Raw genomic sequence first — 26426 nt, forward strand, 5'->3', positions numbered from 1 at the left:
AGCTTAGAACCTGATGAGGGATCCATCTCATGACCCTGAGATCATGACCTGAGCTGAAACCAAGAGTCAAATGTTTAACTGACTGAGCAACCTAGGTGCCCCTGTTGTAGTTACTTTAATAATAATGTTAATAGTAATTAACAAATGATTCCCCACCATATGCCAGGACTGTGTATACAATTGCATGTTCAAGAGATATCTTCCTCATAGAATTATTGACTAGAGTCCCCTGAGACAAAAAAAATATAAGTAATCTCCACTGTAAAGTGAACCTCTAAACACTGGCCACTTGTCTCCCTCAGCATTTACTACGACACAGCAAAACTGACCCTCTCACCACTCCTAACACACTGTCCACCTCCCACCTTTCCTGTCCATCCAAGCATTAAGGGAAGGGGCAGATAGGTGAAAAAAGAGTCAATAGGTCATAGGTACTCTGAAAATGTACTGTTCAAGAAGTGTGCTCCCTTTGTCCAGCTGAACTGGGGAAGAGACTACTATAGAACCTGATTATTCAAAAAAGGGAAGGTTAGTATTCTACATTCCTGATGCATCCAGTGTATGCTTCAAACTTGCTGATCTGCCCTGTGCTTTTCTGAGGAGGGAAGAAGGGAACTGGCAAGGTGGAAAGAGTTCACAAAGAAAGTATAGCCTATGCTCTCAGCATTTGGTGTAGTCAGGATACCTAAGATTCTGTGGCTCAAACAGACACTCCATGTAGGCTGGGGCTTGAGCCATCTGGCCAGGATTACTCACAAGAAGGCCACTTGCTGGACCAGAGTACTGATCTCTAGCTCTAGCTCTAGCTTTGTCTCTGTCTCTGTCTCTTTCTTCTTCCCTATTTTCTCCCTCCCTCTCCTTCTTTTGTTCATGCTTTCTCCCTAGCTCGCTCGCGCTCTCTCTCTCTCTTTGCCTTTCTTAATACTTAGAAAATTCAAGAAGGACAAAGTCTTTTTTTTTTTTAAAAAGATTTTATTTATTTCTTTGACAGACAGAGATCACAAGTAGGCAGAGAGGCAGGCAGAGAGAGGGGGAAGCAGGTTCCCCGCTGAGCAGAGATTCCCAATGTGGGACTCAATCCCAGGACCCTGAGATCATGACCTGAGCTTAAGGCAGAGGCTTAACCCACTAAGCCACCCAGGTACCCCAAGAAGAACAAAGTCTTAAGGCAGAAGATAAGAAGATGCCTAGCACCATACCACATCCCTTCTCCCTTCTCCCTCAACTATGAGATGAGGGTTGAAATTTACATCAACTCTTTGGTTAAAATTATAAATTAGCCTGAATTTTTGATAACCAATAGTGACCAGAAATTCAGTGATTCTGACCAAGATAATAGAGATGGAGAAAAAAAAGTGACTGTTTTTGCAAAAATACATAAATACTCTCTTTCATGTTTGCGTATGCTGTAGGTTGCAACTTTTTAATAAACTCATTACACATACATTATATTTTTTAATCCTCACAACTACCCTGTCAGATAGGTCCTCCATTTACTGATGAGAAAACATTTTATTGCTTCCATTTACTGATAAGAGAACTGAGATTTTAAGGTGATCAGTTACATATCCAAGTACTCACAGTGTGAGAGTGGAATTCAAACCCCAGTGATTATGACTCCATAACCCATGTCTCTATGGTCCAAAACATCATAAATGTTGGTCTCATTACTACCACTTCCATCTACACTCGTAGTCCAATCTCCATACAGAAGCCAGACATATCTTTTTTAGAACATACATATCAGATCATACCACTCCTCAGACTACTCCAGTGGTTTCCCATTGTGCATGGAATAAAATATGAAAGTTTGATGAAGATCAAGAATGCCCTACATGGGGGCACCTGGGTGGCTCAGTGGGTTAAAGCCTCTGCCTTCGGCTCAGGTCATGATCCCAGGGTCCTGGAATCGAGCCCGGCATTGGGCTCTTTGCTCAGTGGGGAGCCTGCTTCCTCCTCTCTCTCCCTGCCTCTCTGCCTACTTGTGATCTGTCTGTCAAATAAATTAAAAAAAAAAAAAAAAAAAAAAAGAATGCCTTACATGACCTAGCCCCAGATCCCATCTCATTCCCCCTCATTTCAGGAAGTTGCCCTTTTGAGGTTTTGTCCTTGGAATATTCTTTGCCCAGATCTCCCCAAGGGGCTTCTCAGCACTCAGGTCTTAGTTTCAGCGTCATCTGCTGAGAGAGCTCCCTTGGCCATGTACATGGGTCACCCTGCCATCTTGCTCTCGCTAGGGCCTCTTGTGTGTTCAGTGTCACTTGTTCAGGGTTTATCTCTTCCTCCCTCATTAGATGAAAGTGGAAACCCTAGAAATCCTGATGTATTTCTTATACTTAGAATAGTGCCTCCAAATTGTGGGCCCCATATATGTAATTATGAAATGAATGATGCCTGAATAGATAATAATCTCCCTATTGATTCCATTTGCAGTACCAGACACTTTACGTGTGTGACTTTTGGGTTCAGTATTACTGTCTTAAGATCAAAGACGTGCCGTGAGTTCCTGGTATCCCTTCCCTTTCCCCTTATACAAAGAATGCTCCCCTGCAATCCAAGTGCTTCTGGTTTGTACTGATCTTAGTGTATGCTGACTAACTACTTTGAATTAATTTTATAGCAAGTTAGCAGTTTATCTTAAAATACACACATACACAATAAAGTAAAACAAATCAAAAACCTTAGCCAACCCTCCTCAGAAGCAGAGTTACGTAAGTACCTCCCTTCTCATCCCAGCTTCATTCCTCATTACACTTACCACATGTTTATTTACTCCCATCTCTACTTCAGATAGTCGGGATGCCAAGACAAGACACAGTTAGTGCTTTCTCTTAAGGAATTGTCATTCTGGTTTTAAATATAGTAGGCCATATTTAGTAGTACAAATTTCCCTCATTGATGGATATTGTTGACTTTAACATGTTCCAAGTTCACTCAACTGCAAAAAGTAGAAATGTGACAGCACAGGCCCATTCATTTTCATTGAGTTGGATCACATCTAGAATGAATGACAGTTTGTTTTCAGTTTCAGCAGTGGATGAACCAAGATATTTCTAGAGAGACATACATAAATGCAGTTGCATGAACCTCATTAAGTTTATCCACTAATAAGGATGACTTACTAGACTGTACCAGGAGATATATACCTCTCAGATTTATTCAGAAGAGTAGTTCTAAGTTCCCAAACCTACAGAGGTTCCTATTGTATTATTGCCTAAAGGCGAAACACGTTGAGAATAAGAATTCAGAGATTACCTCCAATGATTTAACAACCAGACTCTGCTGGGATGCATATTAAATAGATATTTGACGCATATACACACTAATCAGATCTCTCTGATTCTTTTTTTTCCCCCAGTCTTTGGTTTTCTATTCAAAAGATGCAAAGTCATTGATCTGGATGTTTATCCTTTAAGAGAAGTGTGATGATATCAAAATATTTTGTCTTTAATACTTAACTCAGACATGACAGACACACCACACACACACACACACACACACACACACACACTGCTCTTACAATCCCTAAAAGATATTCTAAAGCACAGTAATCTAAAATTGGTTCTCACAATAGGACTTAGGCTTTAATGTTCACTGGGATCACCTGGGGGATCTCATTAAAATACAAATTCTGCATCCATAGACTGAGGAGGGGTCCTGAGATTAACACTCTTTACAAGCTCCAAGTAATGCCTGATACTGTCCCTTAGGTCACACTTTGGGTAGCAGGTGTTGAGATCATATTGTTTTAGGCATTTCTACTTTAACCAACACTTTACTCTTCCTTACAAAGTTCTCTCCCCTCTGCTCTTGCCTTCCACAATTCCATAATTTCTCTCAGATTAAAAAAAATCACATTTTATAATGTGGAGCAGTTTGCCACATGACCAAAATATGTGCATATCCCAAAACAAAGATTTTTAGAGTTAGAGGCAGGTACACTCTGATTCTAGTGAGAAAGTATTGTGTTTTAAATTGGCCACTCTTTGGAGCATGGTTATATAGATGAGCTATTCACTATATATTGACTATGTTGGTAATAAAATGATTTCATACTTGAGATTATTTACTCCATGTCCATTTTATACATGAGTATTATCATAAATGTAGAATATCTGTAAATTTGCTGCAAATACAATTGTTTTCCTATAATTAAATATATAATTTACTTTCTTATGAGGTAATCATTAATTGTCATCTAAAGAAATCATAAGTTCATGTAGAGATTCTTCATAAAGTCTATAATCGCCAAGCTATGTTTTTATTTTGATTTTGTTACTGATTCTTTCCAGGTTAAAATATGCTAGAGTCCAGTTGTCTTAGATTCAGTTGTTGCAATTGAGCCTCAGACAGGCCCCGAAATTGCAATATTGCACACCTGGTGAATGCTGGAGTATCTGTTTATCACTATCCCCGTGTATCATACGACCCATGCAGAACTGATTGGTCATCGCCCAGACAGGCATAGAGTGGCTTTTGGTTCCCAGGACCTGCTGTTATTTAAGGAAATTCAAATCAGTTTCACAATAGGATTGGAAAATTGTACTAGAGTTTTGGACAGTGTCCTATTTTCTTTTAGAAAAATGTGTTCATGTTTAAGCTGCATTTAATTTTTAGTTCTTAATAAGAGACTCATTTCATGGAAATTTCTGGGAAATGAGGAAGACCATGAGAATGGATTTAAGAGGCAAGAGTTATATTTTGATTCTGCACCAATTAGTTATGCGACTATAATTTTAGCTGTTGGGCCCTCACTCCCTTCATCTAATAAATAAAGGTTTTGTGCTGAATAATATCTAGGTCTTCTTTATCTTTCATATTTAATCACCTCAAGTATATCATCATTAAGGCTGTGTCTCTTTTTTGGAGGGTTACCTGATAGATGCTTAACAACTTGTTTCTGGATTGGTTGCTTTGAAGTGTACCTAAAGTGAATAAAATCTTGAGTGATGAGTATTTTATGAAGCTTGATTTCTTGCTGCAAATAATGGAAGTTGGCCTCAGAATTTACATAGATTGAATCATATTTGAGAATTTTGGAATAATTTACCACATTGAATCAGGTAGAAAAATGTAAGGAAACTACTTTCTCTTTAAAGTAATGCTTGGGGCACCCAGCTAGCTCAGTGGTTAAGTGTCTGACTCTTGATTTTGGATCAGGTCATGATCTCAAGGTCATGATATCAAGATCACGATATAAGGGTTGTGACATCATGCCCCATTGGGCTCCACGCTAGGTATGGAACCAGCTTAAGATTCTCTCTCTCCCTCTACCCCTCTCCCACCAGTTTGCCCATGAATGCACTCTCTGTCTCTCTCTAAAAAAATAAACAAAATAAAGTCATGTTATTTTTACTTATAGTGATCAACTGGTTGTTTTAATTTTTAAATAACAGGATTGTGGCAAATAAAATGATTGTATTTTCTGTTATGCTTCTTAAGAATAGGATTTAATAATCCTGATGTGGTTTTTCAATAATCAGACTTTCCTTTTTCTGTTTTTCTAAACTTGCTTTGTCTTTAAAGTCAGTCAGGCTTATGATTTAATTTAATCATGTAAACTTCTAGTGCATACCTTTATTTAGTCAAGGATGTTTTTAGCACAATATTCTTGTGTATTTGACTTGAAGAGCAATAAAACAAATGAAACAAATCTCTCACTCAAATGTCTGTTTCTGTTCATTTTTTTTTTCACATGTTAACTTTAGTTTCTAGTTTGCATTGAAGACAATCTTAGAATCATGTAAATAGAGTAAAACCTTAAAAACGTGTTATTTGGGATTGAGCATATGAAAAGCAAGACAATAAAAAACAATAATGTAGGAAATGTTTTGGCATGCATAAAAAGCCTCATCTAAGTGGGATCAGGGTGACTTCTCTCTGCCCAAATGCATCTTTGTCCTTAAGAAGTAGGGTCATTCCCTTACAGGTCCTTCACTTAGTAGAAAAGCTCATTGAACTTGATAGATGTGGAAACATAGGGCCAAATTAATGAGATTTTTGCCCCATGCATAGGCTGTGCGAAGGTGCTCTATCCTGAGAATCAATTTCTCTGTGAACTTGGAAGTCATTTCAACTCTCTTTGTCTAACATTCTTGTCTATAAAGTAGAAATTCTTGGTGTTGAAATCGATCCATTTGTACAGTTTAACCTTCAAAGATTGAAAACCTTATGTCATACCCAGTTAAGCGGTTGTTATGTTTAAGTCATGCAAATGGTATCAAAAGAAAGCCAGAGTAGCAGTACTTATATTGGACAAAACAGTCTTTAAAACAAAGACTGTAACAGACAAGAAAGGATGCTACTTAATAATAAAGGGGACAATATCAAGAAGATATAACAATTTTAAATATTTATGCACCCAACATAGGAGTATCCAAATACATAAAACAGTTAATAACAAGCACAAAGGAACTAATCAGTAATAATACTATAATAGTAGGGAACTTTAACATACCACTTACATCAATGGACAGATCATCTATTCAGAACATCAACAAGGAAACAATTGTTCTGAATGAGACACTGTAACAGATGGATTTAACAGATATATTTAGAACATTCCATCCTAAACATCAGAGTACATATTCTTTTCAAGTGCACATGGAACATTTTCCAGAATAAATCATATGTTAGCCCACAAAATAAACTTCAACAAATTCAAGAAGATCATACTCATACCATGCATCTTTTCTGACTACAATACTATAAACTAGAAGTTAACCATAAGAAAAAAATTTGGAAAGACCACAAATACATGAAGGTTACATAATATGCTACTAAACAATGAATTAGTCAACCACAACATCAAAGAAGAAATTTAAAAATTACATGGAAACAAATGAAAATGAAGCCACAATAGTCCAAAAACTTTGGGTTGCAGCAAAAGCAGTTTTAAGAGGGAAGTTTATAGCAATAGAAGCTACCTCAAGAAGCAAAACAAACAAACAAACAAACAAAACAACCTCAAGCAGTCTTACCTTACACTTAAAGGAACTAGAAAAAGAACAACAAACAAAACCTAAAACCAGCAGAAGGAGAGAAATAATAAATATTAAACAGAAATAAAGGATATAGAAATTTTAAAATGATAGAACAGATCAAAGAAATCAAAAGCAGTTTCTTTGAAAAAAATCATTAAAATTGATAAACCTTAGCCACACTTATCAAGAAAAAAAGTGAAAGAACTCAAATAAAATCACAAGTGAGAGAGGAGAAAAAACACCATACACCACAGAAAAACAAAGGATTACAAGACAATATTGCATGCCAACAAATTAGACAACCAAGAAGAAATAGATAAATTTCTAGAAACTTATGAAGTACCAAAACTGAAACAGGAGGAAATAGAAAATCTGAACAGACCAATTACTAGTAACACAGTTGAATCAGTAATCAAACTCCCAACAAACTGAAGTCCATGACCAGATGGCTTCACAGGTGAATTTTACCAAACATTTAAAGAAGAGTTAATACCTATTCTTCTCAAACTAGTCCAAAAAAGTTATTCTATGAAAGTTAGCATTACCTTGATACTAAAACAAGACACCGCTAAAAAAGAGAACTATAGGTCAATATCCCCTGATGAGCAGAGATTGAAAAATTCTCGATAAAATACTAGAAAATCTAATTCAACAATACATTTTAAGAAATTATCTACCACAATTAAGTGAGATATACTTCCAGGATGCAAGAATGGTCCAACATTTGCAAATCAATCAATGTGTTACATCACATCAGTAAGAGAAAGAATAAGAAAGAACCACATGATCATTTCAATTGACACAGAAAAAGCATTTGATAAAGTTCAACATTGTTTTGTGATGAAAATTCTCAACAAAATAGAGTTAGAGGGAACATACCTCAACATAATAAAGATCTATGAAAACTCAGAGCTAACATCATCCTTAATTGGGAAAAACTGAGAGCTTTTCCCCTAAGTTCAGGAACGTGACAGGGATGTACACTCCCACCACTTATATTGAACATAGTTGTTGAAGTAGCTGTATCAGACAACAAAAAGAAATAAAAGAAATCCAGATCAGTAAGGAAGAAGTAAAATGTCACTACTTCCAGATGACTTGATGCTGTATAAGAACAGCAGAAAGACTCCACCAAAACATTGCTAGAACTGATTTTAGTAAAATTACAGGATATGTCAACATACATACATACATACATACATACAACATATGTTGCATTTCTATACACCAATGATAAAATAATAAAAAGAGAAATTAAGTAAACAATTCCATTTACAATTACACCCCAAAAAATAAGTTATCTTGGACTAAACCTAACAAAAGAGGTGAAAGACCTCTACTCTGAAAATGACAAAATACTGTTAAAAGAAACTGAACATGACACAAAGAAGTGGAAAGACATTCCATGCTCATGGATCAGTAGAATAAATACTGTTAAAATATCTATACTACCCAAAGCAATCTACCCACTTAATGTAATCCCTGTCAAAACAGTAGAGATTAGTTTTTGCTTGTTTTTAAAAATTTTATATAATGGGAATCATAAGACATACTCTTTTAAGTCTAGCCATCTTTTTTTCTCTTTCCATCTTTCCTTCCTTTCTTCCTTCCTTCCTTCCTTCTTTCTTTCAGAGAGAGATGTGGTGAGGGCCAAGGGGGAAAGAACAGAGAATCTCAAGCAGGGCCCATGCCCAGTGTGGAGCCCAACATGGGGCTGGATCTCACAAACCCAAGATCATGACCTGAGCAGAAATCAAGAGTCAGATGTTCAACTGACTGAGCCACGCAAGCACTTGGCATTTTTCTTTTTTACTTAACCTTATTATTGTGAGATTTATCTATATTTTTGTTTGTAGGTTGAAGATCATGTATTTCCATTACTGTTCCTTTATGTAACTATAACTCAAATTATCCATTCGATAGATTGACATTTTGTTAGTGTTCGGCTTGAGGTTATTTTGCAGTCCTGCTACAAACGTGCCGGTATGTTATTCTGATCATCTTTGTTTGAATTTTTGTTGGATGTGTACTTACAAGTGGAATTACTGGAAGATAGAGTATGCAGAGATCCAGCTTTAAAAGATGTTGCCAAACAGTTTAAAAGTAGTTCCCATCAGTAATAATACGAGAGTTCTAGTTGTTCTATGTCTTCACCAACACTTGATATAATTTGTCTTTGTCATTTTATTCATCATAGTGGAATGTACTGATATTTTACTGTGGTTTTAAGTTGATTCCTCTGAAGACAAAGCTGAATATCTTTTCATATGGATATCCTGTTATCATGGAGAGTTTGTTTATGGTTTGCCTGTTTTTTTCTGATTTGTCTAGTTCTTTTCTTATTGGTTTGTATAAGTTCTTTACATACCCTGGACATAATTATTTCTTGCTATATGTATTTCTGTAAATCCAGTTTCTTTCTCTCTCTCTTTCATTCTTTCATAAATTACTGCCTGGGTTTTCTTCTAGGACTTTCATGGTTTCAGGTCTTATATTTAAGTCTTTAATCCATTTTGAGTTTATTTTTGTGTATGATATAAGAAAGTGGTCTGGTTTCATTCTTTAGCATGTCCAGTTTTCTCATCATCATTTGTTGAAGACACTTTGTTCCCATTGTATATTCTTGCTTCCATTGTAATAGATTAATTGATCATATACACATAATTTATTTCTGGGCTTTCTATCCTGTTCTGTTGATCTGTGTGTCTACTTTTCTGCCAGTAACATATAGTTTTGATTATTACAGCTTTGTAGTATATCTTGAAATCTGGGATTGTTACCTCCAGCTTTGTTCTTCTTTCTCAAGATTGCTTTGGCTATTTGGATCTTTTGTGGGTCCATATAAATTTTAATTTTGTAAAAAATGTTGGTATTTCATTTCTTTGTGAGGTTTATTATTTTAGTACATATTGGAAATGCACAAAATATTCAGGACTTGTATTTTAAAATGGAAAGAGACCCACTCTTTACATTTTCAACAGGAAAGCATAAATAATTACTTACTATGCTGCTTCTTACTTGCATATGACATAGCACAAAACTTAATGACAAAGATTATACAGCAACAGGCAAAGAGTTGGAGGAAGTATAATCCTCTTGTCTTGTAAAAAATAGAATGATTTATGCATTTTTATATAGAGTACATATTCTTTCATTTAAAAAAATAGCAAAAATATTTTTCCTGTTTATATTCATGTCTCATTTATGGCTTGTAGAGGTAATGATATGTCCTACATTGAATTTTTCCAAGACTTATGTGGTTGCCTTTAATGCAATTTGAATTACCTAATTTTTTAAATTAAACAATACAAAATGAGTGATATTTTCATTTTTAAGTAATAGAAACATCGTGGTGTTAAATGTCATCAACACACATATAACTTCAAAGGTTGCCGTCTACTGAATTGCAAACTCTTTTTGCTGTTTTTCCTTTTGGGTTTGCCACATTATCTGGCAAAGGAATCCTTTGTCAAGATGCATTGTGAATTATGCTGATTTGAAATGACATTAGGTCATTTGGATAAAATGCTTTTTAAATAAACCAAACCTCTTTACATCATCCCCAAACTTTGTTATTCTGTTATTGAGTTATTTGAGGGTGGTCAGAGGCTTGGTGCTTGGATGGCTCAGATGGTTAAGTGTCTGCCTTGAGCTAGGGTCATGAGCCCGGGGTCCTGGGATCGAGTCCTGCATCAGGCTCCCTGATGGGCAGGGAGCCTGCTTCCCCCCTCCCGCTCCCCTGCTCCCCCTGCTTGTGCTCTTTCACTCTCTCTCTCTCTCAAATAACTAAATGAAATCTTTAAAAAAATAAAAATAAAGATAGTCAGAGGCTGACTTCTTGTCTGCTTCTGTTCCTGGCACACTTTCTGAACTTGATAGTCATTTAAACTTAATGGGTCTGAAATTTGTTTTCTCCGAATTTGAATTTAAATTACAGGTAGTTAACATACAGTGCAATATTAGCTTCAGATGTAGAATTAAGTGATTCATCACTTACCTACAACACCTGGTGTTTATCACAAGTGCCCTCCTTAACACACACCACCCATTTAACCCATGCCACCACCCCTGTAACATCAGTTTATTCTCTATAGTTAAGAGTCTTGTTTCTTGGCTCACTTTCTTAATAACATAAATTAAAGGGTTAGGCCAGAGAAGGGTCTCCAAAACTCTCTGTGGCTTAGAGACCTATTCTAAGTACTCAGTGGGGATGAAAATTCTGCAAATATCATCATCTAGCTGCCTAGATGGGTCAGCTAGTTAAGCATCTCCCTTTGGCTCAGGTCATGATCCCAGGGTCCCTGGATCAAGCCCCACATTGGGCTTCCTGCTCAGCGGGGAGTCTGCTCCTCCCTCTTCCGTCACTCCATTTGTGCTCTCTCTCTCTCTCAGATAAGTAAAATCTTTAAAAACTTATTTTCTTCCAATTTTTTATATAGATTCTTTCTCTCTTTGTGATATTATTTATGAACAGGTGTTCCCAATTTTAATGTGGGTGAATGTATTGATATTTTATTAGTACCTTTTATGCCTATTTAGATTTAGATTATTTATCACATTTATTACATTAGACAGGCAAGAAGGAAAACATCTACCACTCCTAATGCCTACCAACTTTGCCAGATATCCATACATGCATTATCTCATTTTATCTGGGAAGACTGGTATAACAAACTATTTTCAGAAACTGAGATTTGAAAAGATGCATAATTGCCTCCCAGTGCAGTTAGCAAGTAGCCAAGCTAGTATCTAATTTCATATTTCGATCTATTTTCTTTCCCCCTCATAAATATATTTAGAAATATTTAATTGTGCTAACTCCCAATATCAGGCCACTTGCCATATTGAACTGACCAGGGAAGTAGATACCTCGACTGTCATCTTTCAGAGACAGGAATGGAATCAGGTTTGGCCACTTCATTATCCCTAAAGACTAGTACTGGGCTTAACACTTGGGAGGTACTCAATCAATATTTTGACTGTATAAATGGGAAGGGCCCTCTAGTTTGGCTTGTATTGTCCTTGCTATGATTCTGCCTCAGAATGTGATGGATTTGGCTTGACCAGTAGTCGTCACTAATAACTTACTGGTAGGCAGTGACTTTTCTCAGGCTCACACCATTGTGAAAGTCTCTAGGTGCTCACTGTTTAACTTCGTGCCATGACTTGCCTACTTCTAGCCACTTGTGGCACCGTCTGCATCCAGAGTCAGGTCATCTGGTACTGGTGATCTGAGACCTCAATTTGAGCTCGGATTCAAGGACATGAGTAATTTCACAACCAAATGAAACAGGCCTGAGGTAAAAACCTTTTGCCAAGGGTAAGCCCCTTTTTGGCATGAGCCCTCCTGTGGACATGGTGGAGATGCTATATTCCCAGTAAAACAGATTAAGATTCCCCAGTATCATTTAAAATTCTATTTATATAGTTTATCAGAAGCTGATTCTAGACCATACTGTTTCATTTTTCTTGGCACAATACTATCATTGCCTAGGAAATTGAGGAAACTTTTGGCTTAGACTCTTCCTTTGGTTAAACTCAATCAGTGGGAGAGGATTGCTCTTTCCAAATACCCACATTTTGGGTTGATCTGTCTGACATCTTGTGGGATCCACATTGTTGCTCGTAAATATGGTAAAGACAGATATATAGAAAATGTTGAGGCTTCATTTACATGCTATTCCCATGATGATGTGCTGGAATTTTTACCAGTCTCATAAAAGCCAACCCTACCATCTGCTTGGTGAGATCAGGGAATGAATCAACAATCCAGCAGGCTCCATTAAGCTCGCTATCACTGCTCCCTCCATCCAGGGAGAGAACAAACCAAAAAGAAAAAAAAAAAAAAATGCACATGCTCTGTAGGAGATCTATTTACTCTCAGACCGAATTCTATTTTTTTTTTTTTTTTTTTTTTTTGCTTTCCCCTTACCAGATAATTTGTTATGGTTTCTCAGTGATGAAAATATTTGTCTCTTCGCTGAGAAGATCTTTGAATATAAATGTCTCACTGAAAATTAAAATAACGCCTCAGTTGGATGGAGAGAATGTTGCAAACACATTGGAACCCATTGTTGCCAGCAGAGTAGAACCATCCAATATGCATTTATGGTACCTGATTCATGCCCTGGAGATATCACAGAGCTGCTTTCTCAGATCAGAGCTCTTGCAGTGATACTTAAAAATTAATTGAATTTTCAAGAATGTCAGCTTTAGCTATTGCAGTTGATGGCCCACTAGCTGAGGAGGTTTATTAAAAAAATATATACTGCCACCTACAGTACCATTTGATTTTGTTTGATGGGGCTCTTGTAATGCATGTTAACTAAACAGAGTTAATTTGGGGGGATGATTAATTTTGTTTCTGTTAAGGTCTGCTGATCTATGTAGTATATTTCTTTACTTACGCACGTATGTATCTATTTCCCCCTAGGAAAAGAAGAATATATTGCCACTTTCAAGGGATCTGAATACTTCTGCTACGACTTGTCTCAAAACCCCATTCAAAGCAGCAGCGATGAAATAACGCTGTCCTTTAAAACTCTTCAGAGGAATGGACTGATGCTTCACACTGGGAAATCGGCTGATTATGTCAATCTTGCCCTGAAAAATGGAGCTGTTTCTCTGGTCATTAATTTGGGATCAGGGGCCTTTGAAGCACTAGTGGAGCCCGTGAATGGAAAGTTTAATGATAATGCCTGGCATGATGTGAAAGTCACCAGGAATCTGCGTCAGGTAACAGCGCAGCGGATAAGAGAGTTTCTGGCTTTGTTTCTCACTGCAGCTGTGTGTGTGGTACTTGAAACCCCTAACAACATGATATAGGGCTCCTCAGAGTCGCTTACAAATTAGCTTTTTCTTCTTCTAAGATGAATCTTCCTGCCATACTTGAGCAGGGGCATATCTAGAAAGTTCTGGGGGCCCAAAGTCTATTTTGATGCAGCGACATATGACAGTTTCCCAGAGGGCTGCAAGGATATCCCTGCGACCTGCCCTTCCTGTGATGTGTGTGATTTTGTTGTGTTTTGTTTTTTTTAATTATTATTTTCTGTTTGTTTGATTTTAAATTATGGTTTTCATGGTGATCATTTGGAAGCATGCACATTGGGGTCATTAAATCACAGTTCCTTTTTTGTAGTAAAAAAATCAGTGTGTTTGTGATTTGGGATTGTATCAATCCCTGCTCCCTCTCCACTCCCACCTCTGAAATAGGGACAAGAAAAGCCCCTGAGGCAGAAAGAATGACTTTGGGGGCCTATACATCTCCTGAAGAGTCTGTTTACGAAGACTTTCTTTTTTTATTTTTAGCACAGATAATTTAAATCCCAAATGTCTCTGGAGAGACCAGTTCATCTTCTAGGTGCCCATTTCTACTTGGTTGTATTAAAAAAAAAAAAAAAAAATTCTTGCAAGAGTCTATATACTAGGAAAATATCAGTTCTTTAGTAAATCTATGAGTCCACATATACTGTATGTTTTTAACTGAGGCATATTATTACAGTATATCTATATATCTATATATACAGATGGAAGTGAATAGATTGTCCTTTTATATTGAACAATATACGTTTTGGTTATTATTTGAAATTTTATATTATAATGTGTCATTTTGTTAAGTGTTGACAGTGACTAATTTTTCTGCAGTACATGCTGATCTCAAACTAATATCCTTAACATATTTGTTGTTTCTCTGAACAGTTGCAGAATGACCGGATTGTCTCTGGTTTTCCTTTACTAAAACAGCCTTCTCTTTCTGAGCTGTTAACCATCTAACCTTTTCTTTCCCACTTCTGAAAGGCTTAAACTATCCAAACTTGAGACAAAAAAAGAATTTTCGGAGTACAGCCTAGCTAAGGCAGTCTAGCTAAAGCAGACAAGTAAAACTGAAGGATTCTTAGACCCTCAAAGACCTTTCAGAGGCCTTCTTGGCATGGGAGGGACACTGCATGCTTCACGCCTGCCCTGGGAGGGAGTCACCGCCCCCCCCCCCCACCTCCTCAGTGCAGCAGGGGACCACGGATTTCCTATAAGTCTGTCTCTTTGGTTTTCCTTTTTTTATTTTTTTCTCTCAGATTCTCATCAAGAGACCGGAGGCTCATTTGAGAGAAGCACAGAAGGAGGGGTGGGGCTTGAGGAGCCCACTTTCTAGATTTGCCTTTGCTCAGGTTACAAACCAAACTGCGAATTGATAGCTCAAAGGAAACTGTGGTTATACAGCTGGGGTGCATGTGTGGCAGGACAGATTAAAAAAAAAAATCCATTCTACTCATTCTATGTGTCAGGATCTTTGCTTTGTTTCATTGCAGTAAACTGTGACCCTAAAGTCCATCAATATGACCGAAGGAAGTTTTGGAGTTGAGAAGGAGTCCTTGTGTGCTGTAAAATTGAGTAGTAGGGCATTGCCAACCGATTCCTATGAATTTGCTGGGGCTGGGGAGGGCCAGGGTGGGGGAGGGGTCATTTCCGGGCATAGGGCGGCAGTGGTCAGCTGATGAGCTTTAGGTCTTTGAATCCCTTATAGACTTTTTAAATGACTGTCAAGATGTACTCAGGGAGGCAAAGGGAACGTTGCCATATGTCTGTTTCTATCTAGTAGCAAGTGATGAACAATACTGGCAGGAAAAATATTACCTCTGTGGGAGGCCTATTTGTTAGTCTGCTTTTTTCTTGTAAAATTTTTTTGCCCTTTTTCTATGTTACTAACATGCTTAATAACTAACATGTCATTCATGGAATGTTTCATTCTACTAACCGTTACCTGAATCAAAAAATGTACTAACATGGTAGAGACCATCATATTTTTTAAGTAACGATCGTTATTCTGTTCACAGTTTTTAATTTCCTTTCTCCCCCCTTCTCCACAAAGCACTCAGGCATTGGACACGCTATGGTAAACAAACTACATTGTTCGGTAGATATCATTCTAATTGTTTCTTATTTTGGGTTTGCCGTGTGTTTTCTTTCTTTCTTTTAACTGTAGACATCATTAACAAAAGAGGAACTGCGGTTGGTACTCTTCTGCTTACTTTGACCTCCTTCTTTTCATCTGTTGTTGACCTTCTTATTTTTTACCTGTTCCTGTCAACTTCTGTTTTCCAACTCACCTGTAGGGGCATCGTTAACGTTTCGAACGTTTTGCATCCAGCTGTGGTTAACACGGGATAAGACAAAATGGTGGCTGGCCCGAGTGACGCAAGCTCAGCCAGTCTCTAACCATTCATGATGCATGGCATGCACACCTGGTTGGGGAATGTCGGAGATGCCACACCCACTCATCCTTACGTCATCACAAAGCAGTTTTTTTTTCTTTTCTTTTCTTTTTCTGTTTTTCTTTTTTTTTTTTTCCCCCTTTGGTTCTCCCCGTTTTCTTTCCTTTCCTTTCTGAACTGTACTGTCCCTCCTGCATGTGCACATCCGCGTGTGCTGCTTCCACGGGTTGTTTTGCCTTTCCTCCCCTCTGGCATGGACTTAGGCACTTGCATGCTGAACAACTGCTGCTCAATAGTGCAAATAGTGACGTTGCTGGAAATAGCTTGCGCCTTTTATCTTAACAAGGTGCACGTTGTGATTAGTTAATAACAGACGACTAAACTTTACTAATATGTACACCAGCAAAACTAACCTAGGAAGCATTTTACTAACACCATTTTTGTGTCTGCTGAATAACTTTTGAGTTGCAGTAGGGATGATGCTGACACTAGTTCAATAATCAGTTAACTCTCTAACTAGTTTAGATCGTTTAGGGCTAGTTGAATAGAATCCAAGAATAAACTTCAAACAGACATGAAAATGGGTTCCGCCATAGGTCTAAAGATAAAAACCAAACAGAAAAAAAGAAAAAGCAAAAAAAAAACCAAAAAACAAAAACAAAATGAAAAAAAAATAAAACAAAACAAAACACAAAACAGGCATATCCCAGGATTACAGTATCTAGGTCTGAGTATAGCGTGTCCTTTCCCTGTGCTTTGTTATCTAGGTGACAATATCAGTGGATGGGATTCTTACCACAACGGGCTACACGCAAGAAGATTATACCATGCTGGGGTCTGATGACTTTTTCTATGTTGGAGGCAGTCCCAGCACAGCAGACCTTCCAGGGTCACCAGTCAGTAACAACTTTATGGGCTGTCTCAAAGAGGTAAATATCACTGTCACCAGAATCATTCCTAATCCATGATCCCATCATTTCAGATCCGGACTGAGAGCACCTTTGCTGAAGACCCAGTGTTTGCGGAGTCAAAGGGCACAACCTTAAATTCAGTATTCTGCTGTTGATGGTATAGGGTTGGGGGAGGGAGGCAGCTCATGGGACATGATGAAGGAAAGAACTGCCTCTTCTTTCATAGTCTGTAAGTAAGTCACAGTTGAGTTCTGCATGGGAAGTTGTGTACTAGCTATAAAGGAAAGTGAAACAAAGAAAGGCAGGAGCTAGAGTTAAGTTCAATACCTTGCTCATTTTTACTTAAGTGTCTTAGATGTTTTTAATACAGTGGTGTCTTGTTTGATCATTACAAGAAAAAAGAAGAAAAAAATTAGGAAACAAGAGAGAGGTTACATCAAACAAAAACAAAATGAGCCTGTGTGATGAAATAATTTTGTTCTTATGTTTGAAAAATGTCCCAAAGGAAGTGAAGCTGTTTCATTTAAGATCTGATGAGCACACTTGATATTTATCTGAACAAAGCTATCAGGCTAAAAGATATCAGTAATTTCATCCCTCGTACTCAGCTGTCCTTATCTGTTATAACTCTTGATAAAATTAGAACTTGTCAGGGTATGGGGAAAAAAGATTGGGAAGTCCTTGAATCTCAACTTATATTAATTAATTTATTTATTTATATTTTTTTTGGCCATGAATCCTGCCTGTTTTCAGTCAGGTAGAACTCAGTTTCTTTTGGCTGCTAGAACCAGAGATTTCTCTTGTATTGTATGGCTGCCGTTTAATGGTGTAAACCTCCAAAATGTAAAGTGTAATCAGTCAATTTATGAGTGATTATTCATGGTTGCTATTGGTAAGCAGTTACATACTTTGGTTTATTCTGAAGAAAATCCTCCAGTCATATAAACTTGATTCAGGTAAGCATCAGTGAAAAACAGCCACTGCTTACCATACTCTTACCTCCCCTCCATGTATGGGAACATACTGTATGGGCTAGTAGTGGCTTGATATAGAAAAATCCTAAGAAGAATTTGAAAATGCTCATTTTAACAAAGACAAGGAGATGCAGTTCTGAAAAGTTGAATTTAACCATACTTTGTTGGGGGAGGGGTCAACAGCCTCCCACTTTCACCCTTTATAAATATGTAGTATGACCCAAGACTATGCTAAGTTCTGTGGGTATAATAAAATAATTATTATTTTCATTATCATGATAATAGCACTGGCATTTTTTGAACTCTTATTTTGTGCTGGATGTTGTCCTAAGAGCTTACAGGGATCTCCTCAATATAGGTAGTCATTTTATCATTTGCATTTTTCAAGGGATGTATCAGGTTTTGGAGCAGGTAAGTTTCTTGATCAAGTCTCATAGCTAACAACTATCAAGGCATAGAGCTTAATCAAAGGAGTCCAATGTCAGAGTCTGTTGTGCTCTTAACTACCATAATATACAGTGTCCCAGCAGACACCTTTGTTTTGGTCCCTGCCATGGAATATTGTGCAAACTCTCAAGCTGCTTACAAACTGAAATGGCTCTTAGAAATGTGTAATGGACTGTGAGGGATGAGGTATTAAGTTGTGTGGCAGAGTTATATCCTTTGGAGTCGGAGAGAATGAAATGAGTGAGAAATTTAGTAGACACAGAAGATACACAGAAGAGTAAAAATGTGAGAATCTTGATGGATGGCTATGGTTTGGATAGGCAGGGGATAGATTAGGGAGAAACATGGTAAAAATAAACAAAAACCAAAAACCCAGAAACCAGACCTTATGATAAGATGCCTACGATCCCCTTCCGGGAAAGGGAATTGTGAAGGGGGGTGGGGGCACAGAAACCACACTGCCACTCACCCACCCACCCTGTTTCCTCACTTTCACTGTGAACAGGACAGCCTACAGTTAGCTCCTAGGCCCAGCTTCATCTGTGGCAAGTCAGTCCAGCTGTGGCCTAGGGAAAGGAAAGGGGATCTAAGAATCTTTAGCAGAAACATGATGGTAGCTAAAGAGCTCTTTTGGCTATCCAGTAAAAACATGAGATTTTCTGCTGTGAACACCCTCAGCTGAACCTTGTCGTTTTCCGATAGTTCAGTGTGGCAGGATGACTTTTTGAGTGTAGGAAGCCTCAGTGGATTGCCATGATCTGAAATGAGAGTGTCAGATTAAACTGTGTGTCAAATTAATGTTGTAACGTTCAAATGTTAATGAGTGGTAGATAGATTTTAGAACTCATCTATTTTTATTTGGTTTTTGAATGTGTTAAAGTTAAAGTCTCTGCCTTTGGCTCAGGTCATGATCCCAGGGTCCTGGGATCGAGCCCCGCATCGGGCTCTCTGCTCAGCAGGGAGCCTGCTTCCTCCCCTCTCTCTGCCTGCCTCTCTGCCTGCTTGTCATCTCTCTCTGTCAAATAAATAAATAAAAAATCTTTAAAAAAAAAAAAAGAATTATTGATCATTTTAGTTAAATATAATTTTTCTGGCAAGCAGTTTTTGAGTGACCACTGCACCAGGAAAGGGAATTGGAGGAGCGTGCAGAAAGATCAATCACATCAGTGAGGAGCTTGGAGTCTGTCTGAGGACACTTACTGCCCTGCCCATTTACTTTAAGCTACTTGGGAAAGCATTTTAATGTATAAAAGTATCACAGTTGCTTCCTGGGTGCTCATTAGGAATTTTTTTTTAATCTTCAAAAATAGATGAAAATCCCACTAATATGTGTTTCTGTCCCAATATTTTGACCATGAAGGCTTCTGTAGTAAATGACTTACAAGGAAGGGTCATGCCACTCCCCCATTTTGCATTAAATCTACTAAATTTTAGTAGAATCTAAATTTGCATTAGAATCTACTCCCCCTATTATGCATTTCTTAGTCTCTTTGTACCTCTAGAATGCTTTGAAACACCTATTTCCCTCCTGAGTGCAGATTATTTAATACAGTTTATTGGTAGGGAAATGAAAGTGAAGAGGGAGGAAAGGATTGTCTTCAATAAAACAACCTAGAATCTTTTATTTGAAGTTTGTTTTTAACCATAGGTACCTGCTGGAGGTTTTACAATCAGTTATTTGAGTGGAGACACTGCCTGTGTGAGACAATTTAGAATGTCGCCACTAAGTCTTTTGGGATAAGCCTAAGGAGGGATTGTAGAAAAAAAGAAAATAGTGAAATGCTAGGGGGAATTAAATCCCTACTGAAAATTTCATCAACCTAATTAGATCAGCTCAGCCTTTAATTACACTGAGAATCTTTCAGCACTACAAATTTGGAAGATGCTACAACATGGATGAGATTCAGAAAATATCCTCTTATGTAAGCATCCCTCCCTCCACCCCGTTAAAAAAAAAAAAAAAAAATAGTTGATTCTTCCATAGAATCAGTGTGGTCCCCTCTGCCATTTCCAGTGGCAGTTCTGTAATTCCCATGGGGTTCCAGCATCAGCACTGAAAAAGAGGTACACAATATCCTTTGTGCAAATACCCCTTAATTCCTAGCTTTTTTCTTTTAGACAATTGTGAAGGCTTCCCAATTTAAACTCTTCTGTTGTAGAACCAGATCAGTAAGTGTGTGTCCTCAGGTGTCCTTCTGTTCTTATTTCCTTCATTGCTCAGGGAAGACTGGAGTGTCTGTCATTTACATGTAAGAACGAAGATCCATGGCAAAATTTGCATTTTAAGTTACCTTCCTGAGTTTGCCAGAGGAGGCTTTGTGACCTCTTGTAGAAATTTGACCTAGGGGGAGCTTTGGAGGGTAAGGAGGTCTTCACTCATGTCTGTAAATCATGCAGCTTGGGAAGAGCAAGGACTCGTTTAGGTGAGAGGACCTTCTCATAGGAGCTCCACAGTCTTAATGCAACACATTTCTCCTGAGGTTTTCATTTCCTCCAGAGTCTTCTGGGTTGGAAGCCCTGATACCTATATGTACCTTCTTTCTGCCTTTGCTCTCTTCCTGTGCCATCACAGCCTGTGCCTCACTAGGTAGCATTTGACAGGTTATGCTATTATTTCCCCAGGCCTCCTTCACTCTCTCAGGAAGGGAACTGCATTTTGCATTTCCTTGTCATCTCTTCCTAGACATGTCCCATTCAGATCGGAATATTTTTTTTATTCACCATATTATTAGATAACTAATAAGTAATTTGGGTAACTAATATTAGATAACCAATATTACTACTATTATTCCAATATTAGGGATAATAGCACCATAACTATTTGGTAACATGTCCTCACTTGAGCTAAGCATTTGAAGTTAGGTTCTGTAACAATCCTCGAAATAAAAGACTGCAAAACATAGGGATTCCTGCAACTCAAGGACTCACTGTTTGGCTTGGGGCTGACTTTCTAGAGGAAGAGTCTTGGCTTGGTGATGCCTAAGAGTGCTTGGTTTTGTCCAACTGGAAAGGAGGCAGGCTGGCCTGCAGTGTTCTGGGCACAGGTTCTTGTCTAGAAAGAAAATAAGTTTTCCCCATCTAATTTAAAACACAGAAGATGGCAGTTTGCCTTTAAAACTGTAACAAGAAAATGAGATCGAATTTGTGGGAATGTCAAAGAAATTGACAAATCTTTATGTGCCATTAGGCCCTGTCTAATTTCTTCAGATCTTGGAAGTACTGAATACTGAATACTGAAATGTGTTTTATCTCTTCTGCTGTAATAAAGTGTCAGCACTAAAATGCAAACAGGTCAATTACCTTTGCCTCATTTCATTTGCAGGACAGCAGATCACAGCTTTTTTTTTTTTTTTTTAAAGTCAGGAGTCTTTTTCCTTTTAAGGGTGTTTTTCCAAGAACCCATGTGAGGTAAAAATACTAGTACTACTACTGATAATATCCCCCAGAGTCCTGCAAATGATGACTCTTGAGAGCTCAGCAGAACCCACGTCTCTGAGTGGTGAGGTTGAAAATGACCTTGGGGCATTATGAGTTCAGTGCTCATGACGATTAGATTGCTTTGCCTCAATGAGACTATCCAAATAAACTCTAGTGACAGAAGCTCTGTGGTATTTCTGTCTAGGATTATACTAGACACTATATAAAGGGATATTAAAAGTCAGAGCTATGAGTGAAAGGATAACATAGTTGGTATATCCCAGAGTAGTAATAATAATGTATTAATCATTTTCTATTTCTCATATAATATCTACAACATTCTGAATTTCCTAACAGGTTTATACTAGGGGCATCAGCAGCACAGCAAAAATAATGTACTTAAAAAAAAAATGGAACGGTGAAATAATTTGATATTTACTATTTCAAGCTTAGCAGCAAGAGAATCTTGGAAAAAAAGAATTGTGTGTGTGTGTGTGTGTGTGAGAGAGAGAGAGAGAGAGAGAGAGAGAGAGAGCTTGGAGCATTTTATCTTTAGTACTGCTTTTAAATTAATCCCATAATGGGGTGCACTGCTATTCTTTTCAGTGCTCTGTATATTCAAAGGTAATACTCTGAGCATGACAATAGTTGCACATTAGTATTATTCCTACCTGACAAAGGACATGAAGACAGGAGAAGTTAGGTAACTGACCTAGGAGAAAACAATGACTTAGTAGCAGAGCTAAGTAAGATCTGAACCTGAATAATCCGACTACAGAATCCTTGCCTTTAACTGCTTCTATGTTGCTTCCTCTACTCTCTTCTCATTTCTTTTTCTCAATATTTTTATTAAAGTAAAATTAGATGAAATGATCTTTTCTTAAAGGTTTATTTCTTTGCTTTAGAGAGAGAGAGAGCAAGCAGGGGAGGGGTAGAGAGAGAATCATCAAGCTGATACCCCACTGAGCACAGAGCCTAGCAAGGAGCTTGATCCCAGGACCGTGAGATCATGACCTGAGCCAAAATCAAGAGTCAGCCACCCAACTAACTGAGCCAGATGCCCCAGATGAAATGACCTTTATAAGAAGCTTTAGGGGAAAGGAGAACAAACAAACAAAAAACACAACAACACAGCCTAGATTGCTAGGACATTGAAGATTGGTCAAAGAGGGAGGGAAAGGAGCAGGAAAAAATTTTGTGGATGCCCAGTTAGTTATGCATGAGCTTCCCATGGGATTATTTCTCCCACGGTCTTAGCTGGTACTGAGATATTATCGCCATGAGCCTCTTCTTTCCTTTAATAGCCTACATAGCTTTCCTCCTCTAAGGGGGTAAATAAGATAAGAATGCTTGTCCTAAATTTCTGTACTCTGTAGCCAACCATATAAGCAAGGATACACAGAAACCACATTTGTAAGTACTTTGTAGGCTTCTATGAAGTATTGGCTTCATACATTGCTAAGACTGTTTCCCTCTGCACATTGTAGCCTTGAGGACAAAGCAGAAAAGCAATTGGGGCAGAAACCAGGCATTTTGCCATAGATACTCTTCAAGACTGGGTTCAGGGAGTCCCATCTGCTCAGGTCCCCAAGGAAGTGGAATTCAGCTCTTCAGTTTACAAAGCATCTGGTGAGTCCTTGCCTGGAATTCAGTTTTTTGGACGTAGCAGCCTCCCTTCCAGGGGACCCACAGATTTTTATTTCCCATCAGTTTTGGCAGAAGCCCCCATAGCCTGGAACTATATCAGCAGTTGGCATAATGGATTGTAGTGCTTTCAAATATCAGGCTAGCATAACATTGTTTGGTAGGGGGTTCAATGACATTTTAATTCTGAGGACGCGATACATTTTATAGAAGATGACATTTCCTAGCCCAGCAGAAAGCAGTAATGAATAATGTCTAAGACTGAACATCTCCTCTTAATTTCAACACCCACTAGAATATCTTGTTTAAATTGTTCCATTTGCTTACACATTAACACTTGCATGGGTGCATTCAATGAGTCAACATTACTTAATACCCACTATGTGCCAAGCTCAGTACCAGACACTGGGGACACCCACTAGAGCCCCGACAAAGAAACAGGTAATTACCGGTTCTTTAAGTAAGGTATAAAAAAGTGTTCTAGAAATACAGCAGAAGCTGTAGTTCATTCTGTCGGGGGAAATCATACCACTTCAAAGAGAAGGTGACAAAGTAATCCAAGTTGTCCTGTCTGTCTCTCTTTGCTCAACTCTCTAATGGGTGTGCTATTATATGGGATTGAAACACAATTAATTTGCTCCACTCTCAGAATTGAAAAAGAATAGGAAAGACAAAGTGACTATAAAGGATTAGAAAACACATTACAAAGAAAAGTAAAAATTCCATAGAAGTGCAAGTTTGCACTTTACCAAGTTTGAGCCATATTTTAAAAATCTGAAACCCATTTAAAACAAATTGAATATTTTGGAATTTATCTGAATTTCTATTATGAAATGATATACCCTATATACTTTAGTTCAAGTGCTATGTTTGGAAGAAAATTATTCCTGTGCACAATAATTAGTCTTTTTCAAGAGAATTGTCACTATTGAGACACATTTAAAACAAATTAATTACTTTAAAATAAAAATAATTCTGGTATCATTCAGAAACATATGATTTTAAATAATAGGAAAATGAGATTTTTGTCTTTGTTGAGTAAATATTCTCTGTACAGAGAAATTGGTGACTCTAAGGGTTCAGTTTATTTCCCTGAGTATTATATGACTATGTCCTATATACCAAGTTCCATACAATGTACCAGGATATAATTGTTTTAATGCATGTTGTCTAATCAGGGCCTTTTTTTTTTTTAAGGTTTTTTGTTGTTTTTGTTTTTGTTTTTAAACAGACAGAGATCACAAGTAGGCAGAGTGGGGAGGCAGGCTCCCGGCTGAGCAGAGACCCCGATTCGGGGCTTGATTCCAGGACCCTGGGATCATGACCTGAACGGAAGGCAGAAGCTTTAACCCACTGAGCCACCCAGGTGCCCCTAATCAGGGTCTGAGTAATTGAATTGCCTTTCGAATATGAGTAGTTTTTCTGAGCCCAAGTTTGCGAATAAAATCAAATGGGGATGACAATAACCAGTTGGAGATTGGTATTACCCTTAACTAGGTGAGATGAAAGGCTTTGAAGACAGACAGATCTGGGTTCAAATTCCGACTCTCCCTAAACTTGGTCTTGTATAACCTCAGAAAAGTTACTTTTTTGTGCTGCAGTTTTCTTCTCTTCTAAAGGATTAAGTGAAACTATGTAACTGAAGCACTTAGCATGGTGCCTGGTACACAATATTTCATTCATTAGTGAGTAGTAGCTATAATTATATTGCAGAAAGGACATGCAACCTATATATGCTTCATGGAGACATGACCTATGTAGGCACAACGGGCCCCACACGTATTCTTGGTTTAATATCTTCCTGTTGCCATGTTGAGATTCCTAATAACTTCTGAACAAGGAGCTCCTTATTTTCACTTTTCCCTGGACCCTACAAAGCATGAGGATTTTCCTGATTACAGATGAGTTTATGAGATTTGACACACAGTATCTCACTTTAAAAGTTAGCTTTGTGAGGAAATCGAATTAGCTTGGGAATCACAAATTATTTCTAATGTCATTAAGGCCACATCAAGAACACATAAAATAATTCAGAAAACCTCTGTTCAATGATTCTCATCCCAGTGTGCTTTCCTGGTTTGTTTCCCTAAATTATAAAATACCCACCTTCTGCTGCATCAGAAATTAGTAAAGCTAATTGAGAAACTCAATTTTTTTTTTTGGAAAAATGTGGGTATCTTATGAAGAAGTGGGGAGAGTCTGTTAATCTTTATAGTTCACATACTTTTTTTTTAACCTTTTAAAGATACTATCATCATCAGATTTCAGGTACCATTACTTTTCAAAACAATTGCTGTACCCTTACTGGTGTCTACCACCTGTAGACAAAGCAGAGCCTCAGATGGGAGACTTAAATGTTTGAAATAGCAAATTAACATTTTCTTCCCCAGTGTCCCCAGGCAAAATAAATATGGTCACCGAAGATTGACATCAATCCTTCACTATCATTACCTTTAGTTATTATTGATTAATTATATGATTATGTATTGATCAATATATTTATATAAAATTCCATAGAATTTATATAGTACAACTTCTAAACAATAGCATGCAACTAAAAGCTGTAGTTTTGGAGTAGTTTAAAAATAAATAAAGCCCACCAACCTCTGTTAGCCCCTTTAGGGACTTACTCCTCCTGGAGGCGTGGCCTGGAACCAGCAGCATCAACATCACCTGGGAGCTTGTTAGATGGAAAACCTCATGCTCCTCCCATGATCTACTAAGTCAGAATCCACAATTTAATAAGATCCCCAGGTGATTTCCTATGCAAATTAAAGTTTGACAATCACTGAGCTAGAACACCTCCACTACCATATTTTATTGACATCATTGACTATAAGA

The 26426-nt window shown here is 37.7% G+C and overlaps 1 protein-coding gene across 16 annotated transcripts in view; it reads left to right on the forward strand.

Annotated features, from left to right (window-relative positions):
• The window catches only part of NRXN1 (neurexin 1), a 1159797-nt gene that overhangs the window by 432011 nt on the left and 701360 nt on the right, over nt 1-26426 (forward strand). For 10 of the 16 annotated variants that reach the window (XM_059406092.1, XM_059406088.1, XM_059406087.1 and 7 more), the window contains 3 exons: nt 13417-13718; nt 15850-15873; nt 16960-17121. In XM_059406092.1, the coding sequence (XP_059262075.1) occupies nt 13417-13718; nt 15850-15873; nt 16960-17121 (488 nt within the window). The remainder of the gene's footprint in view (nt 1-13416; nt 13719-15849; nt 15874-16959; nt 17122-26426) is intronic. The other 6 variants (XM_059406090.1, XM_059406098.1, XM_059406099.1 and 3 more) reach the window with 1 other exon arrangement.

Source organism: Mustela nigripes, chromosome 7 (assembly GCF_022355385.1).
Source record: "Mustela nigripes isolate SB6536 chromosome 7, MUSNIG.SB6536, whole genome shotgun sequence".
NCBI classification, from domain to species: Eukaryota; Metazoa; Chordata; class Mammalia; order Carnivora; family Mustelidae; genus Mustela; species Mustela nigripes.